The sequence below is a fragment of the Gobius niger genome, assembly GCF_951799975.1.
Source record: "Gobius niger genome assembly, chromosome: 19".
Lineage (NCBI taxonomy): Eukaryota > Metazoa > Chordata > Actinopteri > Gobiiformes > Gobiidae > Gobius > Gobius niger.
In genome coordinates, this window is record NC_136870.1 from 14224541 (window position 1) to 14245270 (window position 20730).

The 20730-nt window shown below is 39.9% G+C and overlaps 2 protein-coding genes across 4 annotated transcripts; both read left to right on the plus strand.

Annotated features, from left to right (window-relative positions):
- Nucleotides 1–2760: 2760 nt before the first annotated feature.
- Nucleotides 2761–6651, plus strand: LOC306978423 (putative phosphatase phospho1). 2 transcript variants are annotated; one of them, XM_079576954.1, is made up of 2 exons: nucleotides 2761–3001; nucleotides 5665–6651. In XM_079576954.1, exon 2 carries the CDS (start codon nucleotides 5725–5727, stop codon nucleotides 6472–6474), a length of 750 nt encoding a protein of 249 aa, XP_079433080.1. In that variant the 5' UTR covers nucleotides 2761–3001; nucleotides 5665–5724; the 3' UTR covers nucleotides 6475–6651. The 2 variants fall into 2 exon arrangements, with proteins under 2 accessions (XP_079433080.1, XP_079433081.1); XM_079576955.1 differs by having other exon boundaries at nucleotides 2761–2905.
- A 7083-nt stretch (nucleotides 6652–13734) lies between these two features.
- On the plus strand, nucleotides 13735–20065 carry LOC306979084 (gap junction gamma-1 protein-like). 2 transcript variants are annotated; one of them, XM_079577896.1, is made up of 3 exons: nucleotides 13735–13962; nucleotides 14460–14533; nucleotides 18401–20065. In XM_079577896.1, exon 3 carries the CDS (start codon nucleotides 18454–18456, stop codon nucleotides 19801–19803), a length of 1350 nt encoding a protein of 449 aa, XP_079434022.1. In that variant the 5' UTR covers nucleotides 13735–13962; nucleotides 14460–14533; nucleotides 18401–18453; the 3' UTR covers nucleotides 19804–20065. The 2 variants fall into 2 exon arrangements, with proteins under 2 accessions (XP_079434022.1, XP_079434023.1); XM_079577897.1 differs by lacking the exons at nucleotides 13735–13962; nucleotides 14460–14533 and adding an exon at nucleotides 16448–16559.
- Nucleotides 20066–20730: the final 665 nt, after the last annotated feature.

Consider the following 20730-nt stretch of genomic DNA (forward strand, 5'->3'; position numbering starts at 1 on the left):
CCCCCCCCCCCCCCCCCCCCCTACAAATCATCCCATAAACACTTGTATTACCCCCAGAGGGATTACGGAAAGGATTTATTAAGGTAAAAAGTTACTTAGTTCTTCTTTAACTACCAAGTACAGATGACTGCTTGAAAAGGTTTGTCTTAGTGACAGTAGTTAACGTTTTCAATGCACTGCTGAATGCACTGTTATGATGTGAAGTCCATTAAATATGATCTTAGTAAATAGTAATAGTAATCTGTGCCAAAAATATAATCTATTAGTATGTATAATACACGCAGTGACTTTATTCAAGCAGACTACAATATTATCAAGACTAGTTTATTAAAAAGTAATTAAGCATCTTGAGTAATTTGAATGTTTAACAGCCTTACATGTTGAAAAATGTTGTAACAGCCTTATATGTAGGTATATGTATACTTCACTTTACTCCTCTATTATTGCAGAAATATTCAAAGAAATATTTTATTACTATTAGTAATGATGTTTAAATTAGCCTACGGTGAAGCTGGTGTTGCCTTACAAAACTAAACCCAGTTTTGTCTTGTCATTTATATAGATTTTTCCTTTGATACCATCTTCCTCCATATTCTACTTTTCTGTCTTTTCCCCCAGCCTCATACAGTAGAGTTGATCTGGTCTGGAGATAGTATGTCCAGCTGTGGGTGTAATTCAATGCTATGATGTGGAAAAACGCTACCAAAGCATTTAGGAATTTGCCTCTCCTCTGTCCGCATTCCTCTCTCCTCCCTCTTACTCCTGCTTTTTGTCCGCTGTTGACAAAACTCTCCTCCCAAACGGCTTTTTGAAGTTTGTGTAACCCTCTGAATAATATGTTTTGTTATTTACATGTGTGGCATTCCTGCAGTCTTAACAAGTGTAAGTTTGGCCAGGGCTTCCCAGTATCCTCTAAGGCCTGGAGCGGATCATTTTGGACTCTTGACTCGGAGCTTCTCGACTCTTTTGTGCTTTCGTGAAGTTATTCGTACAGTAGTATATCAATGTAAATCTTGTCTATTGTTACTTATTTTTAGTACGTTGCAAGTGACTAGTAAAGTGTATGACAAATATTAAGTGCCAAAATAATAAAGACATGTTTGCAATTGCACAATGGTAAAAGCATTTCATTTCGTTTTCGTTTCAAAATTTTAGGCCTAATGCTCAGTTTTGTGCCTGCATTTAAAAATCATTATGTTCTTTGTTAGTACAGATGTAGTATCCCTCTATTGCACAGCCGTCTAGAACTCTGTCCCACTTCACTATCTTATTCTCTTCCAGTTTGGGGAATAAATAGTAAATGAGATGGTTTACAGGGCTGACAGTCTTTATCCATAGACTAGAGGGGTTCGATTTTTACAGTGTTATTGTTTCCAGTCCGTCCCTCCATGTCCCACCAAACGCTTCAACTGGTCCCACAATTTCTACAATTTGACGTGGTCTCATTTTCCCCCCGACATTACCACAGTGTGACTATCCACGAGTCAAGTAAACAGTGACCTCTAGCGGTTCAAATGAATAGTCTATATCAATTATCTACATGGTACATTCTTACAAGAGCTTATAAAATGATAAATAGGCTGTGTTTTTTTTTTTTAACTGATTGTATATTAAAGAAGCTACTGTGTGCATACAGAAAATATTGATTTTGACAGAATGTGTTCATTTGTATTGAGGGTATTGTTCTTACCTCACCCTGTACCAACAGTTTCTGGCCCAACCAGCAGGGGGCCTGGTTTGCTTATGCTGGACCATGTGCAGGGAAGGCGGTTGGATTACAGTAGGCCTGTAATCTTAATCCCTGTCACTGAAGCATTGATTTTGTGATGCTTGCTGGGATGGGAAGCACAATTAATTGTTTTTCGAGCAAGTATGATACTGATTAGATATGATGAAGCCGGTTATTGCTAAGCTTTGGAGATTTTGTAATGAATTTAATTTCCTTCAAAGCCACATTAAAATTCAGGCTGGAAGATGATAAGTCATTCACTTGGGAGCATTCACTTCTCCAAAACACCTCATCTGATTTAGTACAAGCTTTACAGTAAAACTCTGGTGCAAAGTAAAATCTGATAAGATATAAACCAATGTGTGAGTCAGAGCCCAAGTTGATTACTTAAGATGGAGGAGTTGAAAGGCAGATGTGCTGATGTGATTACACTGATCCCATTCAATCAGAAAGAATGTCTGTCTGTAGGACTTTTATTATCTTGGAGATAGCTCAAAGATGTCCTCTGTTTGACCTGAGCCGAGTACAGTATCTACGCTCACTCACCCCAACACATGCCAACACTTTATTTTTAGATGGACATTTACAGACTCAAGGAAGCTTCAGAACCGACCCTCTCAGATCCAACAGAATGGGCCACGGACTCACATTCCAAAAGGCTTCGTCAGTGACAGTGTTCGTGTCCTTTTGCATGAGAGGCGAAAGGTTCTGCTCTTCAACTACAGAGTACAGACGACGACTCAAGAACCTTCACCATTTTAGAATCAATATTCAACCTGTTAACTCAAGAGGAAAAAGAGTATGGTGTGGCATATCAAGACCTCTTTGCTCACTGGGATAAAGTAGGCCTTATTATGCTATAGCCCAGTCTGGCCTACTGTATTTTCAATGCCTATATCTTCATAGTAACTAAAAAAAGAGAGAGAAATTCAGCATTATGACCTGAATGTAAAACAGGCCTTGGTTAACATCCTGTGTGGACTTTATTTTGAAAGTTTCGTGGCGGAAGTGTGTTGTGAACCTCCTCACACTTGACAGAGAGGCTTTAAATGGGAATACCCTCTGTGCAGTCGGGGGAGTCTCCTTTAAAAAATCCTGCCGCGTCACTGGGATGCAGTTGAAGCCGGCTCCGAGGCGCTGCACATCCCGCTCCAGTGCCCACCAGCAGCAGCAGCGGTAGGAACAGGCCCGCTTTGTTCTCCCGCCGACTGCCCCGATTATCTCTGCACTGGACCACCATTTGTTTTTGCCTTCTACTCTTTGCAATGCAAGGTTAGTGCTGCTATGCTCTAATGGCATTCAGTGGCGCTCTCGCCTCCTGCAGAAATAACGCGGCAGGAGTTAAATTTAGACGGCTTAGTGTCAATATGCGCCGTGGACTGTGGTGGACAAGGATAAGGCGCACTATTTTCTACGTGCAATGGTACATTTAGCAATCTTACAAAGGCAGTTCTGGCCGATATTAATCTAAGATGGAGGAGCCTGATATTGTATCCATATATCTGCATAGCAGGCTATTCAAAACACAGTTTGCGTAAGGCTTGTAGTTTGACATTGAACTTATTGCCTTTGACAGTGGTTCTCAGTGTGGGTTCTGGTCCCTGCGGGGGCCTCAGAAGCACTGCATGAGGGGTCTAGTTTACACAATACATCATACATACTTTATAAATTAACTGAATGCACAATATATATATATATATATATATATATATATATATATAACCAGTATTGCTTATATTTACATTTTTTGTTTTTTTATGTAAACCTGTGAGAAAGATCAATACTCTTTCAAATAGAGAATTTAATTTTTGGGAGGCCCCGGGATCTATGAGGGGCCGCAATGTTATGGTTGCATTATGTAAGAATTCATTTAAAATGGATTGAGTTTATTGGTTTGCGAGTTACTGTCAATTATTGAGGTCATGTTACTAAGGATAAAGTACACTTTTTAATATTCCAGTATTGTGAACCGGCTCGTGCAATTTTACCAAATGCCTATAAGTAATGGAAGAGTGGTTCTCAAATAGGAACCACATCAGACAAAAAAAATATTGTTATAAACTCATAATAAAATAATATATGTATATATATATTTGGGGGGAAAAGTTAAGGACTACAGATTGAAATTGGACAGTGCTAAATCTGGTGCAGCCGTCTTTTTAATGCAACTGCACATTGTCCTTCAAATAAATAAAATAAAAATAAAAGGCAATTTGACTCATAACGTAAACCGCTGTAAACCTTATGGCGAGGCTGACATTCTAAAACGGTCAACATAATTGATCAGCACTCTCCTGTGAGTTTTGACCCACTAAGCATGGTCTTGCACACAGTGGGGAACCCTGGAATAGAGTGTTTGGCCATTTCTTGCTGTGAGGCTCTTAATCTTGTCTGGTCACAGTTGATGCAGGTCAGATGTTTTTAAAATGTATGAGCTGTCCAGGCCACAGACCTGTGTATTCAACATGGACTTGTTCCAGTTATGGTCAAGGTATGCTGTGCCGCTGTGCCATACCTGCTAAGCTCAAGTTACAACATACCTTCAGGGAAATCCATGTAAACAACTTCCACTTTTTTCCCTTCCTTAAATGCTATCAGAAGACAAATTATTTGCATCCTGTTTATGAAAGCTGCTTTTACGTGAATGCTCCCACCCTCCTCCTTTTCTGATAAACATGTGTTTCCCCTACAGCCTATTGCCTATTAGAGCATATATTCAGATCAACGCGTTAAAGTCATTTTGTGCGCTGTTTATTAGATGGGTTATTAATTGGGTTTTGTTAATAATGTTGGTTACACTATATTTTAGGGCCATACCGCCTTTGCTCGGCCTGATCCCGTCAGATCTCTGAAGCTAAGCAGGGAAGGGCCTGGTTGGTACTTGAATGGGAGACTGTTTGGGAACAAGAAATGCGAAAAGATCCGCACAGACACTCGAAACACGAGTGGTGCGACTCGCGAACGACAATGAAACATTGATTGTGAGCATACAAGCTGTTCCTGCACACCGTTCAGATTTTTGGGATGTGTGTGTCTGCTTAACCCTTACATAGACCACTTGGGGACACGAGGAAGCCTGAGTGAATGTAGTGAGTGAGTGCTTGGTGGAAGTCGGAGGGGCCGATGGCACAGACTGGTTGCCTCTCTTCCGTCAGTCTACCCCAGGGCAGCTGTGGCTACAATGTTAGCTTAAAACCAATGCATTATTATATTTTACACTACTTCCTTGATACATTGAACCTAACAAAATTTAGTACAATGTAATCTGCTTTGTAACAATCTGTTATACTGTAATAACTTGTTGTACCTTACATAATGGAATAATGTGTATTTGTACTTTGCAGGTACATAATGTAATAGGACATAAGATCCTTAGGGGCTTAGGCTTAAGGTTAGGGTTAGGGTCATATGTCTTACATTATGTACCTCCAAACCACAAATACATATCTTTCCATGGTGTATGTAGCCTGTAGGTACACATTATTACAGATTGTTACATAGCACATTACATTGTACTAAGTTTGGCAGGTACAATGTATCAAGGGTGGTGTAAAATAAACTGTTACAGAAAAATCACATTAATTTTCCCCATAAACTGAAAAAAAGAAGAAAGGCTAATTAGCTATAATGTGGTCATTACTGACCACGTGGAGCTCAAAAATATAATCATTACATTTCCACAGCAGGAAATGTCATGATTATATTACATTTGTATATTATGGTTGGCGAATACATACATTTTTATCATCCATATTTGCTTCTAACTTCCCCATTCATGCTCAGTTCATGAAATTTCCCATCGGTTTAACATTATGCTGTCTAACTTAAAGAAAGCTACTCTAGCACTCCGCAAAATATCCAAATCAGTATAAATAAAATGAGTTCATTCTTTTGTGATGACAACTTTTTAATAACTTTTTCCTCTTTCTCCATAGGATCATCTCTACAACTTTAAAGCAGAGATTGACGAGCGGCTATCATATTTAACCCTCGACATGCCACAGGAACAACGCTTTCTTGTGCTTTTTGACTTTGACGAGACCATCATCAATGAGAGCAGCGACGATGCTGTGGTGCGCGCCCTCCCAGACCAGCAGCTCCCTGATTGGTTAATAAACAGCTACAGGGAGGGGCATTACAATGAGCACATGCAGAGGGTATTGGCCTACATGGCAGAAAGGGGCGTGTCCAAGGACTCCATTCAGTCAGCTGTGGAGAAGATCCCGCCTACTCCCGGTCTCCACGTGCTACTGCAGTTTCTCCAGAATCACCAGCAAGATTTTGAGCTAGCTGTTGTGTCAGACGCCAACGTGTATTTCATCAAAACGTGGCTTGAAAGTGCAGGAGTTGGCCATCTTTTTAGAAAAATCTTCACCAATCCAGCTAGTTTTGATGCGTCAGGTCAGCTTTTGCTGCTACCTTTCCACTCCCACTTGTGTCAGCGTTGTCCTGATAACATGTGCAAGCAAGTGATCTTGCGTGATTACCTGGCGGGAAGGCAGAAGGAGCGCGGAGGTGTGGCCTTCCAGAGGGTCTTCTATATTGGTGATGGGGCCAATGATATCTGTCCCACACAAGCTCTAGGCCCAAGGGACACAGCATTTCCAAGGAGGGATTTCCCCATGCACAGGCTGCTGCTGGAGATACAGGAGTCCCAGCCAGCCAATTTCAAGGCCAGTATGGTGCCCTGGGCCACTGGAGAGGATATAGTGGACTGCTTAAAGGACGTCCTTGAGGAGAGATGAAAAACACAAATAAGATCAATACACTAGTTCAAAGTTTGTTACTGACTGTAGGAGTGGTCAATGCATGGTTCAACCGCAGCCATACATGATTCAAAATTACAATAAGGTTGTACAGGGAGAAAGCAGGTGATGTCCCAGCATAGCTGCATGGCAACAGAAGTCAATTGAGTGTCAATTCTACACCGATTTTTGCTTGGAATGAAAATGTTCATTGGACAAATATTATTATACAGACTGGCATTGAAAGTATTTCAGAAGCATGCAGCGTGATTACAACCAAAGCAGGATTTATTGTTCCTCATGATGAAAATAATATATATTTACCCTATAACGACTTAAAAATGATCTAAAGCCGTGTTGCAGTGACTTGATATAAAATATTTTATTCATTTAAACGTTGTTCATATTTTTCAAGATCTAAAGATCATATATCTAAATATATATATATATAATATAAGATTATTTTGACACAAACTGACTAATGCCTCTACAAACCTTAGCACCTGCCTGTGACTTAAAAAATGCAGCAGTCCTGCATTGTAACTGGTCTCAACCTAGTGCTTTTCCACCTACATTAGGCCCAAAGCGCTTTACAGCAAGGAACCTCTCACACTCTCATTCATACACTAATGTACACAGACACTGGAGGCACAGTGGGTGAAGTGTCTTGCACAAAGACCCAACGACAGTGTGCACCAGCAGGAGGCGGGATTCAAACCCCTGACCTTCCGATCATGAGATGATCCGTTTTACCATCTGCGCCACTGTCGCCCAATTTATTCATTTAAACTCAATCACCCTTAATCCAGGTTTCGTACCGGCACAGAGTATCTCGGCTGGATTACGCTGTACAAATGATTGGAGTAAAAGATGAGCTGACACGTTTTTGTCCTTGACCGAAACCTCTTGTTTATACCGCCTGGCATCCAAGCGTCATTTGAGAAGTCAGAGCTTTGAAATGTCTCCACGTGTACCTTATTTTCAACAGAAACAAACAACCTCCAGCCTGGGGGTCGCCTCACACGCCGGCCGACAGTGACTCGTGTTGCAGGGCGTCCCGTGACAATACAGTAACCATGTCTTATCAGCTCGGGACAGGAGCGCCTCCGAGCTGGGATAAGGTGACAGGCTCCAACACCGTCCTGATAAATAATCTAGAGCGAAATGTACACCAGCATCAGAGGCTGCACGTAGTTCAAAAGTATGCCCTGTGACTCAACAATAAAAAAGAGACCATTCATGCAACAAAGTCCATAAATTATACTTTTGATATTGTAATATAGTGATATAGTATGATACATTAAAGCAATAGAGTACACCAAATTGTCAATGTATACTTCTTAGTAATTCTAGGCAAGATTTTTTGAGTTGTTGGAGTTAATGCTTTAACTCACAATGAATAGAAATAAATATACTGCTTTAATCACATCATATATTCGACCTTACACACTCTGTATCTGTTACCGGATAGTCAGAGCACTTCACCACATGGTTCAGTGTTGCAACCACAATCAATTACACTGTAACAGACCATGCTCCAAACAAAGTGCTATTTGATCAAATATGTTTCACCGATGCATCTGTATTCATGGATATGAAACACAGCGCCTGGATTTGCATGAATAATTTAGCAAATGCTTAAGATTAGAGCATTTTATGCAAGCCTAGTATTAATGATTACTATAATAATGACATTCACTGATTAATCTTGATTAATTGAATTTCTAAAGTGTGATTAGTCTGATTTGAAAAGTATATACAGTAATCGATTGACAGCCCTATTTTTTTCCTCTTATTATCATGGTGTTAACTTAAAGAAATACACCATTGTCTCATAAAATGTAAGTATAAGTGTTAAAAAACTGTATTATATAGTTTATTGTGCCCACGAACTGAATGATCCTAATTGAAAGGACTTGATGTTTTCTTTTACGTCCCGTGAGTCTAGTATGTCTTATCAGTGTAAAAGATTCTGTTAGACAGTGCTGGTTGGACTTTTGACTCGTGATACTTTTGCCTTTAAGGAAGAACTCATGAAAAAGTGCATAATGTTGCCGTATTTTATTTTCTCAGGGTAATATGAAGCAAATAAAACAATGACAGGGTTGTGAAATATGCACTTTCAGGGATAGTGAACATAATGCTTATTTCCTATGTAGTGTTTGGACATCAGAGTAATCTTTCCAAAATGATTTTAGCGACACTCTTACTACTCATCTCTCAACTATGTGATTGATAGATGTTGTTTGTTGTTGAAACATGTACATTATTTGTAGTAAATCTAGCCCATTTGAGTTCACCTGTAGAATAGAGATCAAATTTTAATATGTGGGGATTAGTATAAGGGACTGAATGAAAAATGTATTCACCTGCTTTTGGTGCAGTAATTAATCGACACTTTGCAATGGAATAAAAAGGGACTTGGAATGTTCAGTAAAATCAAGTAATAATGGCATTATAAATAACATGCTAAATGTCTATGTTGTGTGTCATGTGTTGTTCTGTGTTTTAAAACCTTATTCTGCCACATGTAACGGGAATATAAAGCCATCACCTGATTAACCTATTTTTCTCCTGTGTTTGTTTGCAACAGAACAGAAAACATTCAAAAACATAAATGTTCTCAAAGTAAATTCAATATAAAATCTGTCAAGCCTGACATTGACGAAATGTGCAAATTTAAAAATGTAATTTCATTTATTTATTTATTTGAACAGAAAGTATTTCAAGCATTTTTACAGAAGAAAGAAAACAAATCAAGACTATTGTGCTCAAAAGGAGTAGGAAGAAGTTCAAAGAACTTATAAAAAACTTCCCCTTATCTCTTATTCCAGTAACGTCATATAAACTTTCAGCATACACTCATGCAAGAAACCAATGCATGAGTCTGTGCTTGTGCATTAATATAAATCATTTATGATCATACAAAAATGTCATGAAGGATTTATCGTTGACAGTCATACAAAAAAAATACACATATGGTACTTAGGGCTTATACCAAGGCACATCTCTTTTTCATTCTGATCAGACAAAAATATACACATACTTCAATATCACTCAGCCCTGCTGTACCAGATATACCCATGTGTACAAGCTCTGTATAATCATATAGAAATAGAAACTGTCTGCCTATAGTCCTACACTTTACAAAAATTACATGTATACATTTGTACAATATACATACGTATATGTAATCCATTACAATTTAACATTGAAAATGTGTGTTTTTGTTTATAGTCATGAAACATTTTGAATAAATAAGCTGACCTTGTTTTAAGGTCATACAAAATGAATTGGAAACGCACTAAATTTACTATTGTTAATGCTCAATGATACATTAGGGTCTTAACTTTCTTTATAATTGTTCGATTTTCATATCCAGGCAAACACACACAAAAACGTGTATGCCTGTGTGTGTGACTTAAAAGATTTTTAATCTTTTTTTTTTTTTTTACATTTCCCAATCTATAAAACAAAGATTTCCATTTTCAAAGTGGTGTCTTACTCAAAATAGGTAATGGTTTTCTGTTAGCGCTCCACTAGAGGGCACCAGAGACACGTTTTGTATTCATCTCAGGCTCAGCATCACTGATGACTCGACCTGAGTTCAAGACTGCTGGTTCTTTTGCCAACAGACTTTCGGCACATATTACGTATATTTGCTGATAGTTTTTATTTTGTTTTATTTAAGCCATATTGTTTTGGCATTAATTTGCCTTTGTATAAATGAAGGTTCTTCTTGAGTCATGGGTATAAACTTTTGTATACACACTTATGGATGTGTGCCAAAGTGTACACATTTATGCAAATCACAGATAACAGTATTGCTACTTTAAAATAAGGTCACTCAAGAAGAAGTTAAAAAATAAGTGTTTTCAATAAAAATAACACGCTAAATCATTATAATAATCATGATCATTGTTTAAACTTCAAAGTTCATTTTTCACATATCGTCTTTCAAACAGGCTCTACTTCACAGTACTGGGGGTGCTGTAATGCCACTGTTGTTCTTTTGTCATTTTCTCTGTTCCTGCCAGCCAGTCCCAGGCCCTTAACAATAAACTCACCCTCCAGAAGCTGACTGCACACTTGTGGCAGTCTCCTCTCTGTCTCATTTGTAAGAGCAGTTTTCAGACGCTCCCTTTACCCTCAAACAATACCACTAAAATTGATCTTTCAATTTGCTTCCTATTGTTTGCGGGGCGCTTGCTACGTCTATTAAAGCTAAATAGACACAAGATAACCTGCTGCCCAAACCAATTTTCAGCGACCTCTAGAGGGAAGTGGATTGATAGGAAATCCAATTAACATCAATCTGTGCAGAACGATGACAAATCACATTGGAAAGACTTTGTGCACGGGTAAAAGCAGTGCATTCATCTCCTCCTTGTGTCAGTGTTCAGTTATCTCCCGACTGTAACTCCAAGTCCTATGCAAGTGGTATCTCTGCTGTGGATTTTTAAAGATTTATTCAGTGGGAAATTGATTTCTTAACCATTCAATTACAGCTTCTGAGGCAAAGAAGGCTCAGGGCTTCATCCTTGTAAGAGGTCATATACTGTACCAACAGGCTCTCACTGATCAGACCTGTGTTTACTGAAGCAGGTGTAGTGACTTACCATTTGTATTATGACTTTTCTCGCACTTTCCTGGACCATGTGGAGCTATGTCTTCATGAATCTTCTATAATTGCTGACCAAACCATGATCTGGAGACAGGTCATCCTCAGCCACAGCAGCATCATCCTGCGTCAAATGCAGATGACACATTTTTCATGGTGTACAAAAATATTGCACAATCTTGTTGCAAAAGCACAATATGGACAATATGTGACAATATTGCTCTCTAAAAGTTGTGGAACATGCGTATAGACTTATCTTTAAGAAGAATTGGGAAGTTAAAAATTCATAGGCAATGTTGAAGGAGTCAATGTTTAAAGTGCATATGACAAGTTTTAATGCTTTTGAAAATATGACTGAAAATATGATCAGTTGCAAGTTCTTCAGTTGCATAATTATCATTTTATTTCAGTGAAGCAGCAACTTTGATGAGTAAATGTTGGGCAGAAAAGTTATTTTTATTTTTATTTTTAAGCTGCAGACAGGAAGTGACATAGAAGGAGGCAACATTCCACACGTTTGTTGAGTGTGACGTGACGACTTCCGCTTCCGGGTACAAGCAGACCGGCATAGCCTATACGCGAGAAAATGACATAAAAAGCTCTTAAAAACATTTCTGAAGCTCAACAGAGAGTTCCTGAACTTATTTCTCAGACTCATTAGCCAAAAATGCCGCACCTACTGGTAGAAAAAGTTATATTTACTGAAGTCGGTACTTCCGGGGTTAGCATAGCTGCTACACCGTTAGCATTTTTCTCTGCTAAACCGGATGTATTGATTTTGGTAAATATTACTTTTATAGCAGTAGGTACAGCCTTTTTGGCTACTGGGTCTGATAAATATGTTCAGTAACTCTCTGCTGAGTGTCAGAAATATTGATTGTCGTATTAAAGAGTTTTTTGTAGTTTCTCGCACATCTGTGGACCCGGAAGTAGAGCTGTGACGTCACCACTTAACAAACGTATAGCAGTCTGACTCACAATTTTCCCATTGACTTAACATGGTTGCACGGCAACAGTTTAAAATTGTTAACCTTCTTCTATGTCACTTCCTGTCGATGACCAATAAGGAAGTGAAACTATAAACATCACAAAAATGGCCAAACTACAGAAAGCTGGGTACAATCTTCAGCAAAATCTTACATATAATCATGTTAACTATGTTTTAGCAAAAATATGTCTAATGTGTCATATGCACTTTAACACTTAACTCCTATGAACAAAACACATCAGGTATAGAGCCTTTAAACCATTGAGTTTGATTAGACAAACTTTCCATTTCTGTGCCACTCTAGTATCCATATAAAAAGTTGCACCAGCCAGGGCAGGGCAGGGTTGAACCTCGTCTCTGTCCTTGAGATAAACGTCAGAGATAAAAACAAACCTTCCCAGTTCATTACTCCCTAAAACAATGAGTGAATTGTATGTGTAAGTCCTTGAGGATGTAAAGTATCTTTCAGCTGGCTGTGTCTATGGGGTTTTGTAATCAAACAGACAAAGGTGCAGGTATAGCATGGACAAATACCACAATGCACCATACTAGACAGTTCAAACTTCAAGTCATTGTAGACACTGCTCCTGCCTGCATTGTGTGGCATTCTTCAGTAGGAAACCCCTCTCTAAAAATGGTTCAATTGTTGTACGACTTCCCGAGTGCCAAACCTAATCACTGTCAGCAGCAACTATGTTCAGGCATATGATAAAACAACAACAGCACATTTTAAGAAGTCTGTCTCTTTTTGGTTGCAAATGTTGTGAATATTCAGCATCTTTAAATCCCAAATCTAATCCAGCTTTCAAAAAGAGACAATCAAAAACTCTCCAGTCACAGACCTTCGTTGTGTCAGTCCAAAGCGTAGAGATATAGAGAAAAGGTTGCAAATGGGGCAAGCAGTGTGAAACCTTCACACCACACCAAGTACCAAGTCATAAAAAGTCTTTGACCTTTTAAGGAAGGTCGAATCAGGACAAACATGAGCTTAAAAAATGGACCTAAGTGTAAACCAGAAAAACATACAATTTAAAAATGAAGTGTAGCCTAATAGAAATGATCTCTAATGAAAAATTAATAAAGTGTAAAATAACAGATGAACCTGAAGAAGCTCATAGTTTGAGAACCACTGACCAAGGTTATTGTGACCACAGGAAACCATGAAGATCTACTAATGCTATTATTTCAGTAGGCCTACACAGAATGTGAGTGTTCATCCTGCTGGAATATCCACTGCCTGACTCAAGCCTGTGCTACTAGGAAAGCTGGGAGGATGAACTCTACCCCAATGACATATTTCCTACAAAAGCTTGTGTCAACATAGGCAATACACTTTTCAGATGACATATTCTTCACTCCCTTAAAACGAGCGTCTTAGAGGTGATACAATCAAAACCTTCTCGTCACTGACAGTTAATGTTTGTCCCATCATTATTAGCAGGAAGTGCGTAATGCTCCCAAGGTCCCCAAAAGGAAACGTGACTCTTGGCTTTGCTTCCAAAAATATGAGACTGACTGTTTGTGTAAGCATCTCCCAAAAGCACAGGGATCAAAGGACAGCCCCTTTCCTTCTCTCTCCCTCACTCATCCTAATGCAAACTCCTCCTCGCCTGTGTCTGGCTTGGTCGGTCCCATTCTCGCCTCCGCTCTGTCCAAGGCGCGCTCACGCTGCACTTTCGTGAGTTTTAAAATAAATTATAAAGCGCCTAGATTCAGTTTGATACGACAGTCTAATCAAACGGCATTTATTATATGCATTTAGTGAGACATTTAGGCTAACTTTTTTGGGGGGTTTGTTTACAACCTGAAGATGTCTTTTTCTCAAAGTAGATATGTGAAGTCCATGATGGTGAAGCGCGCTTAAATCCACCGCTAAAAAGTGAGTATCTTTGGTTTTGCTGTAGATTTACTTCAAGAAATGGTGCAAAGTTTTGATAATCATCCGAAGTTGTGTAATAAAAATTGAGTAAAAACTTTTTTTTAAATTTTCCCACATTTGACTAATCAGTAACAGTTAGCATAGCCAATATTCTGTTAATGTTAGCATTAATTAAGCGAAACTGCTAATTTGCGCTTGAAGCTAGCAGTATGAAGATATGTAGAAACTCAAATAGGCATTCCCCCCCTAAATAATGGGGTAAAACTTGATCCTAAGCCCCAATTTTGATGAAAACTGGCACTTTTTTTTATAGTGGCCCAGGGGATATGACTCTTTCATGTTTTGAATCAGTTGTGCTTCCCTTGTACAGTATTTCTAATGTTGATAATGCCTACTTATAGTCCATACTACATTTGATCTTATTTGTAGTTGAATATTTAAACAGCTGGATTTTTTTATTCGTATATGCACAAATAAACATTCCTCTTCTTTTTCAGACACGTGGGATTTGTTATGTCTTCTCACCATTATCCAAGACATAAAGAAGGACGAGAGGGATAACACAACACAGGTAACGACTTAAGTGTCTGCATAAATCTCAGAAAACCCAGGCTGTTGGTTAGAAAGTAAAACAGCCAATTCAAGGACCACTGCCCGTTTTTCATGGAATAGAAAGGGCTGCACAATATGCATTTTTTGACAGTGTTCGGATTGCAACTCTTGTTTTTAAATTCACATTTTGTTAATTGTTCACAATCTAAACACATCCGGAGGACTAAAATGGGAACTGGATAACTTACACAAGAAACACTTGCATTTCACAACAAGCTTGAAGAGCTCTAAACTACAGGATCAGCAGAATTGATCCATAACAGCACTGCTTAGAGTCAGAATATTTTGATTTTGAATGATATACTGTAAAGCTAATATAATGGTAGGATAGTCTTTGTGATCAGCTATTTGCGACTCTTGAAATAGCAGTGTAATAGTGCAGCCCTGGTGAATAAAATGCCTGTAGGGTTTTGTTCTGCTGTTTCTTCTCCAGATTACAACCTCAGGTGAGGCTTGGACTGTAGAACTGAAGTCAAGTCAGACAGAGTGTGCAATCCTTGTCTAAACAGCCAAACCAGAGTGATATGTTCTTTCCTTTTTGAAAAGCCAGTAAATGCTTTGACGTCTCACTTGCTTCATTTAAAGCACCGCATCACCAACCAAACTGGTTTACAGGCTGTTAACATTGGATTAATTTAGCAACTATAGCACAGTGTTTTGTACATAAACACTGCTATAAACACAGTGAGATTGTATACTGCCTGAATTCCTGTCCCTAATTGGGGCCTGTTCTATATGTCTGAGGTCGTAGGCAGTGCGCCAGTCCTAGATTCATATAGTTAAAGTCTTGGCCATTTAACATGATCCGGGTAAAGCTTCTGTAACACCAAATGATCTTGTTGAAATAGCCTCTTTTTCTTTTAAGATCAGTGCAGAATTATTGAAGCTGGTTTAAATTATGGGAGGAAATTTGGTTTGTCTCCCCTCCTCCCCTGCATTGGGTTTCTTTGACGCTGTGTGGGAACTGTGCATCTAACAAGGTAGAAAAACACACCTCACAGAAAAACGAGTGCGGTGTCAGCAAACTCGGCAACTACAAACTTTTTACAGCCATCTTTAAACTTAATGACGAGCGAGTGTTTCGTAGGGAAAGCATAGGTTCAGGGTGGAGCGTCGAGTTAACTGCTTCGAAGAAAAACCTACATCTTTTATCTTCGCAGCTTGAAATCCTTTGAGAAAGGTTTGAACAAGGCTGGGTGCTCTTTAAAAACACACTCCCTAAATAGTTCTTTTACTGGCGCTGTAGGAAACTGGAGGCTGCTGGTCTGACGCTCAACGACATCTGGGAGAAATGCTCTGGACGGCGCTCAGCCGAAAAGCACAGGGCTGTAGGGATGCTGCTACAGGTCCTGGCAGTTTAGCTAATTGACAGTTAATTAATTGGAGACTATGGAGGCCCGAAGTCTATTTCATACTTTAACCAAACATTGAGACAACATTTTTACATGCAAAAGTACTTTGTGAGATTCTGTGCGCCTGCATAAGCTTGTTAGTAATTCATCAAAAACACTCCCATATTAATATGCCGTCTGGATTGAGCTGTGGAAGATCAATATAGGATTCTGATGTCCTTCCTGAAACCTACTCTATTAACAGTAAGTAGGTTTTGGGGCCAGCTTTAACTGGTTACTTGTGATTAGTTTTATCCATAGAGACGTTTACATCCTGTGATATTACTACCAAAGACAGTCATTTACAGTCACAATCTTTTATGTGAAAGCCTGTTCATTTTTCCCAGCATGGAAACAAAGGTGACTTGCAGGAAGGAAATGCAGGAAATATAGAGATGGGGTTAGGAAGAAATGGAGGGCACTGAAAACCGGAAGAGTGTCTGGTGGTCATGTGCAGCTGCCGGACCCAACTTCAATTCGAAGGGTTGCGTTTGGCAAATTGCAAAGGCTTCAACTAGTATTTCTCCACAATCAGCAATTCATCCTGTTGTTCAGACTTCAACAAACATGTTCTTAATAAACATCTATTACTTAGTAAGTATGTAAGTAAGTGCTTTATTTGTCATTGTACAAGCGTACAAGGAAATAGTGTTCAAGTGTTAGTCCTAAGCCGCTGCGACTGAGCCGAGCCACCACTGTGGGTCAACCTGACTAGCATGTTTTTGGAGGTTGGGGAAACTGTAGCACCCAGAGAAAACCTGGCTGCCTTCAATCTCCTCTGATCCTCTGAAACAGTGCAGCGTCTCCTAGGTTTGTTCCTGTTTCAGAGTGTGGTGTCCTGCACTGGCCAGCTCCACCTCCTCCTTCCTCTTCCTGTCTTTCACCATATTCTGGGAAGAGCTTAGCAGTTAATCTGTTTTATTTTCCTGTGAACATCCATTAGCCAGAACAAAAGAAGACATGTGTGGCTTAGCTGTGAGTCTCACCCGGGTACCTCCTCGTTTGCTCCTTCCTTATTTCTTGTAGCGCCTCATGTGACGCCTCCACTGTGCTGCAGGTGTGGGGGCTCTTGGTGCCTATTCAGGGTTTCAGAAAAATAAATGGGTAGGTCTCAAATGGATTTAGCTGATAAGCTAGCTGTTTACTTTTAAAAAGCTGCTTTCTTCAGGACCGTTATGGACTCTCTGCAGCAAAAAAATCCACCGATCCCCGCAAAACACACGGCAAAGACACACGGCAAAGACACACAAAAGTATCCAGTTAAACAATGTGGAACACAGAAACCACAAATGCAGACGAAGGAAAAAAAAAATGCAGCTGTACAGAGAGAGAGGGAGGTTGCATCCTGTTTACACGTCGCCAAGTTAGCAGCTCACCATTGTTCAAGCATAATAATTACAATTACTGGACCAAAATGATTCACAAACTGCTGGTTCTTGGGTGATCGTGTGTGACCAGTGTGGGGACAAACCCCTGCTATGACTTAACGACTGTGTGATCTGAAGGCCCTTGTTTATATTATTTTTGTGCAAATTTACTTAGCTAAAATATGCTGCATGACCTTGAAGACCTTTCCCAGCTTCTCGAGATTTGTGTTTGGGTGGTGCTTTATTTATTATTTATTACACAAGAGGCCAGATGTGCAGTTTTTTAAAAGGCTCTTAATGAGACGATCACGCTTTTTCCCCTCTTCACAGACCAACACATTTTCTTAGTAGCAGCTGGTCATAATTTGTAAAGTGTGTTAGTGAGTAAATGTTTGCCAATGCTTTGCTTCAAGTGTAGTGTTAATAATAGTTTATCTCTATAAAATGTTCCTAAACTCACACGTGATTTGTACTGATGGCACGTTTCTAAAAGTTCTTTACGGGGCAGTAATAGTTGTCATTTCACTCTTCTGAGCCGCACATGCTTAGATTTGAGTATATAAGCTGTAGTAATAAACTAACAGCTTTATGTTTAAGAATAATTCAGCCATTAGTCAGGCCTTGTGTGTATTAGAAGTAAACCAAGCAGATGTTTAGACAAGCTTATGCAGACCATTTTCCAAGGCATCTACATGCTGGTATTGTGTATAACTGAAATTGACAATTTTGTACACTGTGTCATCGGTATTAATTGCAGAGAGAACAGTATTTAGGGCTAAATGTGTTTCGAGTGGTTTCACATTGTCAGACAAAGAGCCTACAGCTCTCAGACGAGCAGCAGGCGTGACAGAGGAGCGGGCACCATATTTACTTCATTAAATAAACACAGAGCTTTTGTCTACTGGTAGTTGAATGCAGCTTGCATTGCGCTTCAGTGTTAACATTATTAACACTGCAACACATTATTATGTCTACTGGGATTTTTACAATAGTATAAGAAGTTAAAAGACAAAGTATTCCTCTATCAACTTGTTTTCAAGTGAGCTTAATCCATTTTTCTTTTCCCAGGGGACTAACCGGAGGTGTATGTTGCTGGATACTATCGCGTGGCTGCTGTTATCATGAGTTGGAGTTTCCTGACCCGTTTACTGGAGGAGATCCACAATCACTCCACGTTTGTGGGGAAGATATGGCTAACTGTACTCATTGTATTTCGAATCGTGCTGACTGTAGTAGGAGGAGAGTCCATTTACTATGATGAACAAAGCAAGTTTATGTGCAACTCAGCCCAGCCTGGATGTGAGAATGTGTGCTATGATGCTTTTGCACCGCTTTCGCATGTTCGATTTTGGGTTTTTCAAATCATTCTGGTGGCTACACCATCACTCATGTACTTGGGCTATGCAGTCAATAAAATTGCTCGCTCTGAAACGAAGACCGGTGGCTCGCCCCGAAGGAAACTCAAAAAGCCCTATCTGGCGGGCAGACATCAGCACCGGGCTCTGGAGGAGGCAGAGGGAGATCACGAGGAAGACCCCATGATCTACGAAATGGCTGAAGTCGACCAAAACCCTGTGACCAAGGGAGGGAACCCTGAGGGTCAGGACAAAACCAAGGTCCGTCACGATGGGCGCCAGCGTATCAGGCAGGATGGGCTAATGCGTATCTATGTGCTGCAGCTTCTGATCCGCTCAGTGTTGGAGGTGGCCTTCCTCTGTGGACAGTACGCTCTGTACGGATTTGCTGTCCCTCCCAGTTATGAGTGCACGGCCTCCCCCTGTCCACACCGTGTGGACTGCTTTGTGTCTCGCCCCACGGAGAAAACCATCTTTCTCCTCATCATGTATGCAGTCTCCATGCTCTGTTTGACCCTCAACATCTGGGAGCTGCTCCACCTGGGCGTGGGTACGGTGTGTGAAATAGTCCGCTCTCGACAGAAGCAGTTAGATGAAGAGGAGCTGTGCAGACTGACCAAAGGACTGGGTGCATTTAATGAAACCGAACTGAACAGAGAGGAGTTCAGCTCATATCCCTATTCATGGAACGCACCCTCGGCTCCTCCGGGCTACAACATCGCCGTCAAGCCTCTGCTCGTGCCCACGGGCCATCGCGACCAGCTGCTGCCCATCACCGATCTCAACAACTCCAAGATGGCGTGTCGGCAGAACCACGTCAACATTGCGCAGGAGGAGCGCCAACACTGCTGCAACAACAACGATAATCTGTGCAGAGCAGGCCTGGGAGACAGCTCCAAGGCCCTACACAAAGAGCTGGGCGAGCAGAAGAACAAGCTGGAGGCAGAGAAACAGGCCTATAACAAGCAGCAGAGCCACAACAACAACCACAGCAAACCTCAGAGAGAGAGGAGGCACCGACAGCCCTCCAAGCACACAGGCAAAGTGGACACAGACAGGGGCAGCAGCAGCGCCAGCAGCAAGTATGGAGAAATCAAGGGCTCAGAGTGGATCTAAAACATTCAAACTATTGTTACTGAACCAATACAGTATTCACAAGTGCATTGGTTCTCTCACAAACAGCATCTCAAAAAAAATGTTGAGCTTAGAACACCTTTAGGTCTCAGACAACAGATTAAGTTTGTAAATTCATGAGAAAAAGAACAGTGATTAAACCAGCTTCAATTAAACTAACTTCAGATAGCGCCTTTGTTCCACAGTCTCAGTGAGAAACCATGCACAAGTGGCTTAATAGTTTACTTTATACTCTAGGTGTAAAACTTGTCCATGATACAGTATCTGTATTATAAATCCATAAAATAAACTACCTATATTTTTTTTTCCATTTTGCCGACTTGTATTAAACAAGATGTTATGTTTAAACACGAGAAACTGTGTTAGCTTAGCAATTCGCTATTTTGCATTTCATTTGATAGCAGATTTTTTATTTTTATTTTATTTATGAAGACATTCTTGATGTGGATGTTTAGCCAGATAAAGTCTATGACTGTTTAGCTTACTTTTGATTTCATACAGTCCTTTATCTGCAAATAAAAGTCCTTTGGGGCTATTCAGGGTCCAGTTTCTGAAGCGTCCTCGTGCAGATGTTTGGGAGCAATATTTAAGGTTATGTTGAGGGTTAAGCACTTGCATATTGGGATTTTGAGCTGTTAGTGTGTGGTTTTGTTAAAATAACTTGTTGGAACACAAATAACTTTTTTCAGACCTGGGAGATTTGCATATCAGAGCTTGTTTATTTACCATGTTTGACGTTCAGTTGTGCTTTGGAGAAAGCTGTATTTACGTTAAAGAATATGCTTTTACTTTTTGATACCTTACAAATAAAAGTGACATATATTCTATGTATTCTTCCTGTCTGGTTGCATTCCTCTGTATATATTGTACATAGTATCAGACCACATCGCCCTCTGCTGCTGGAATGAA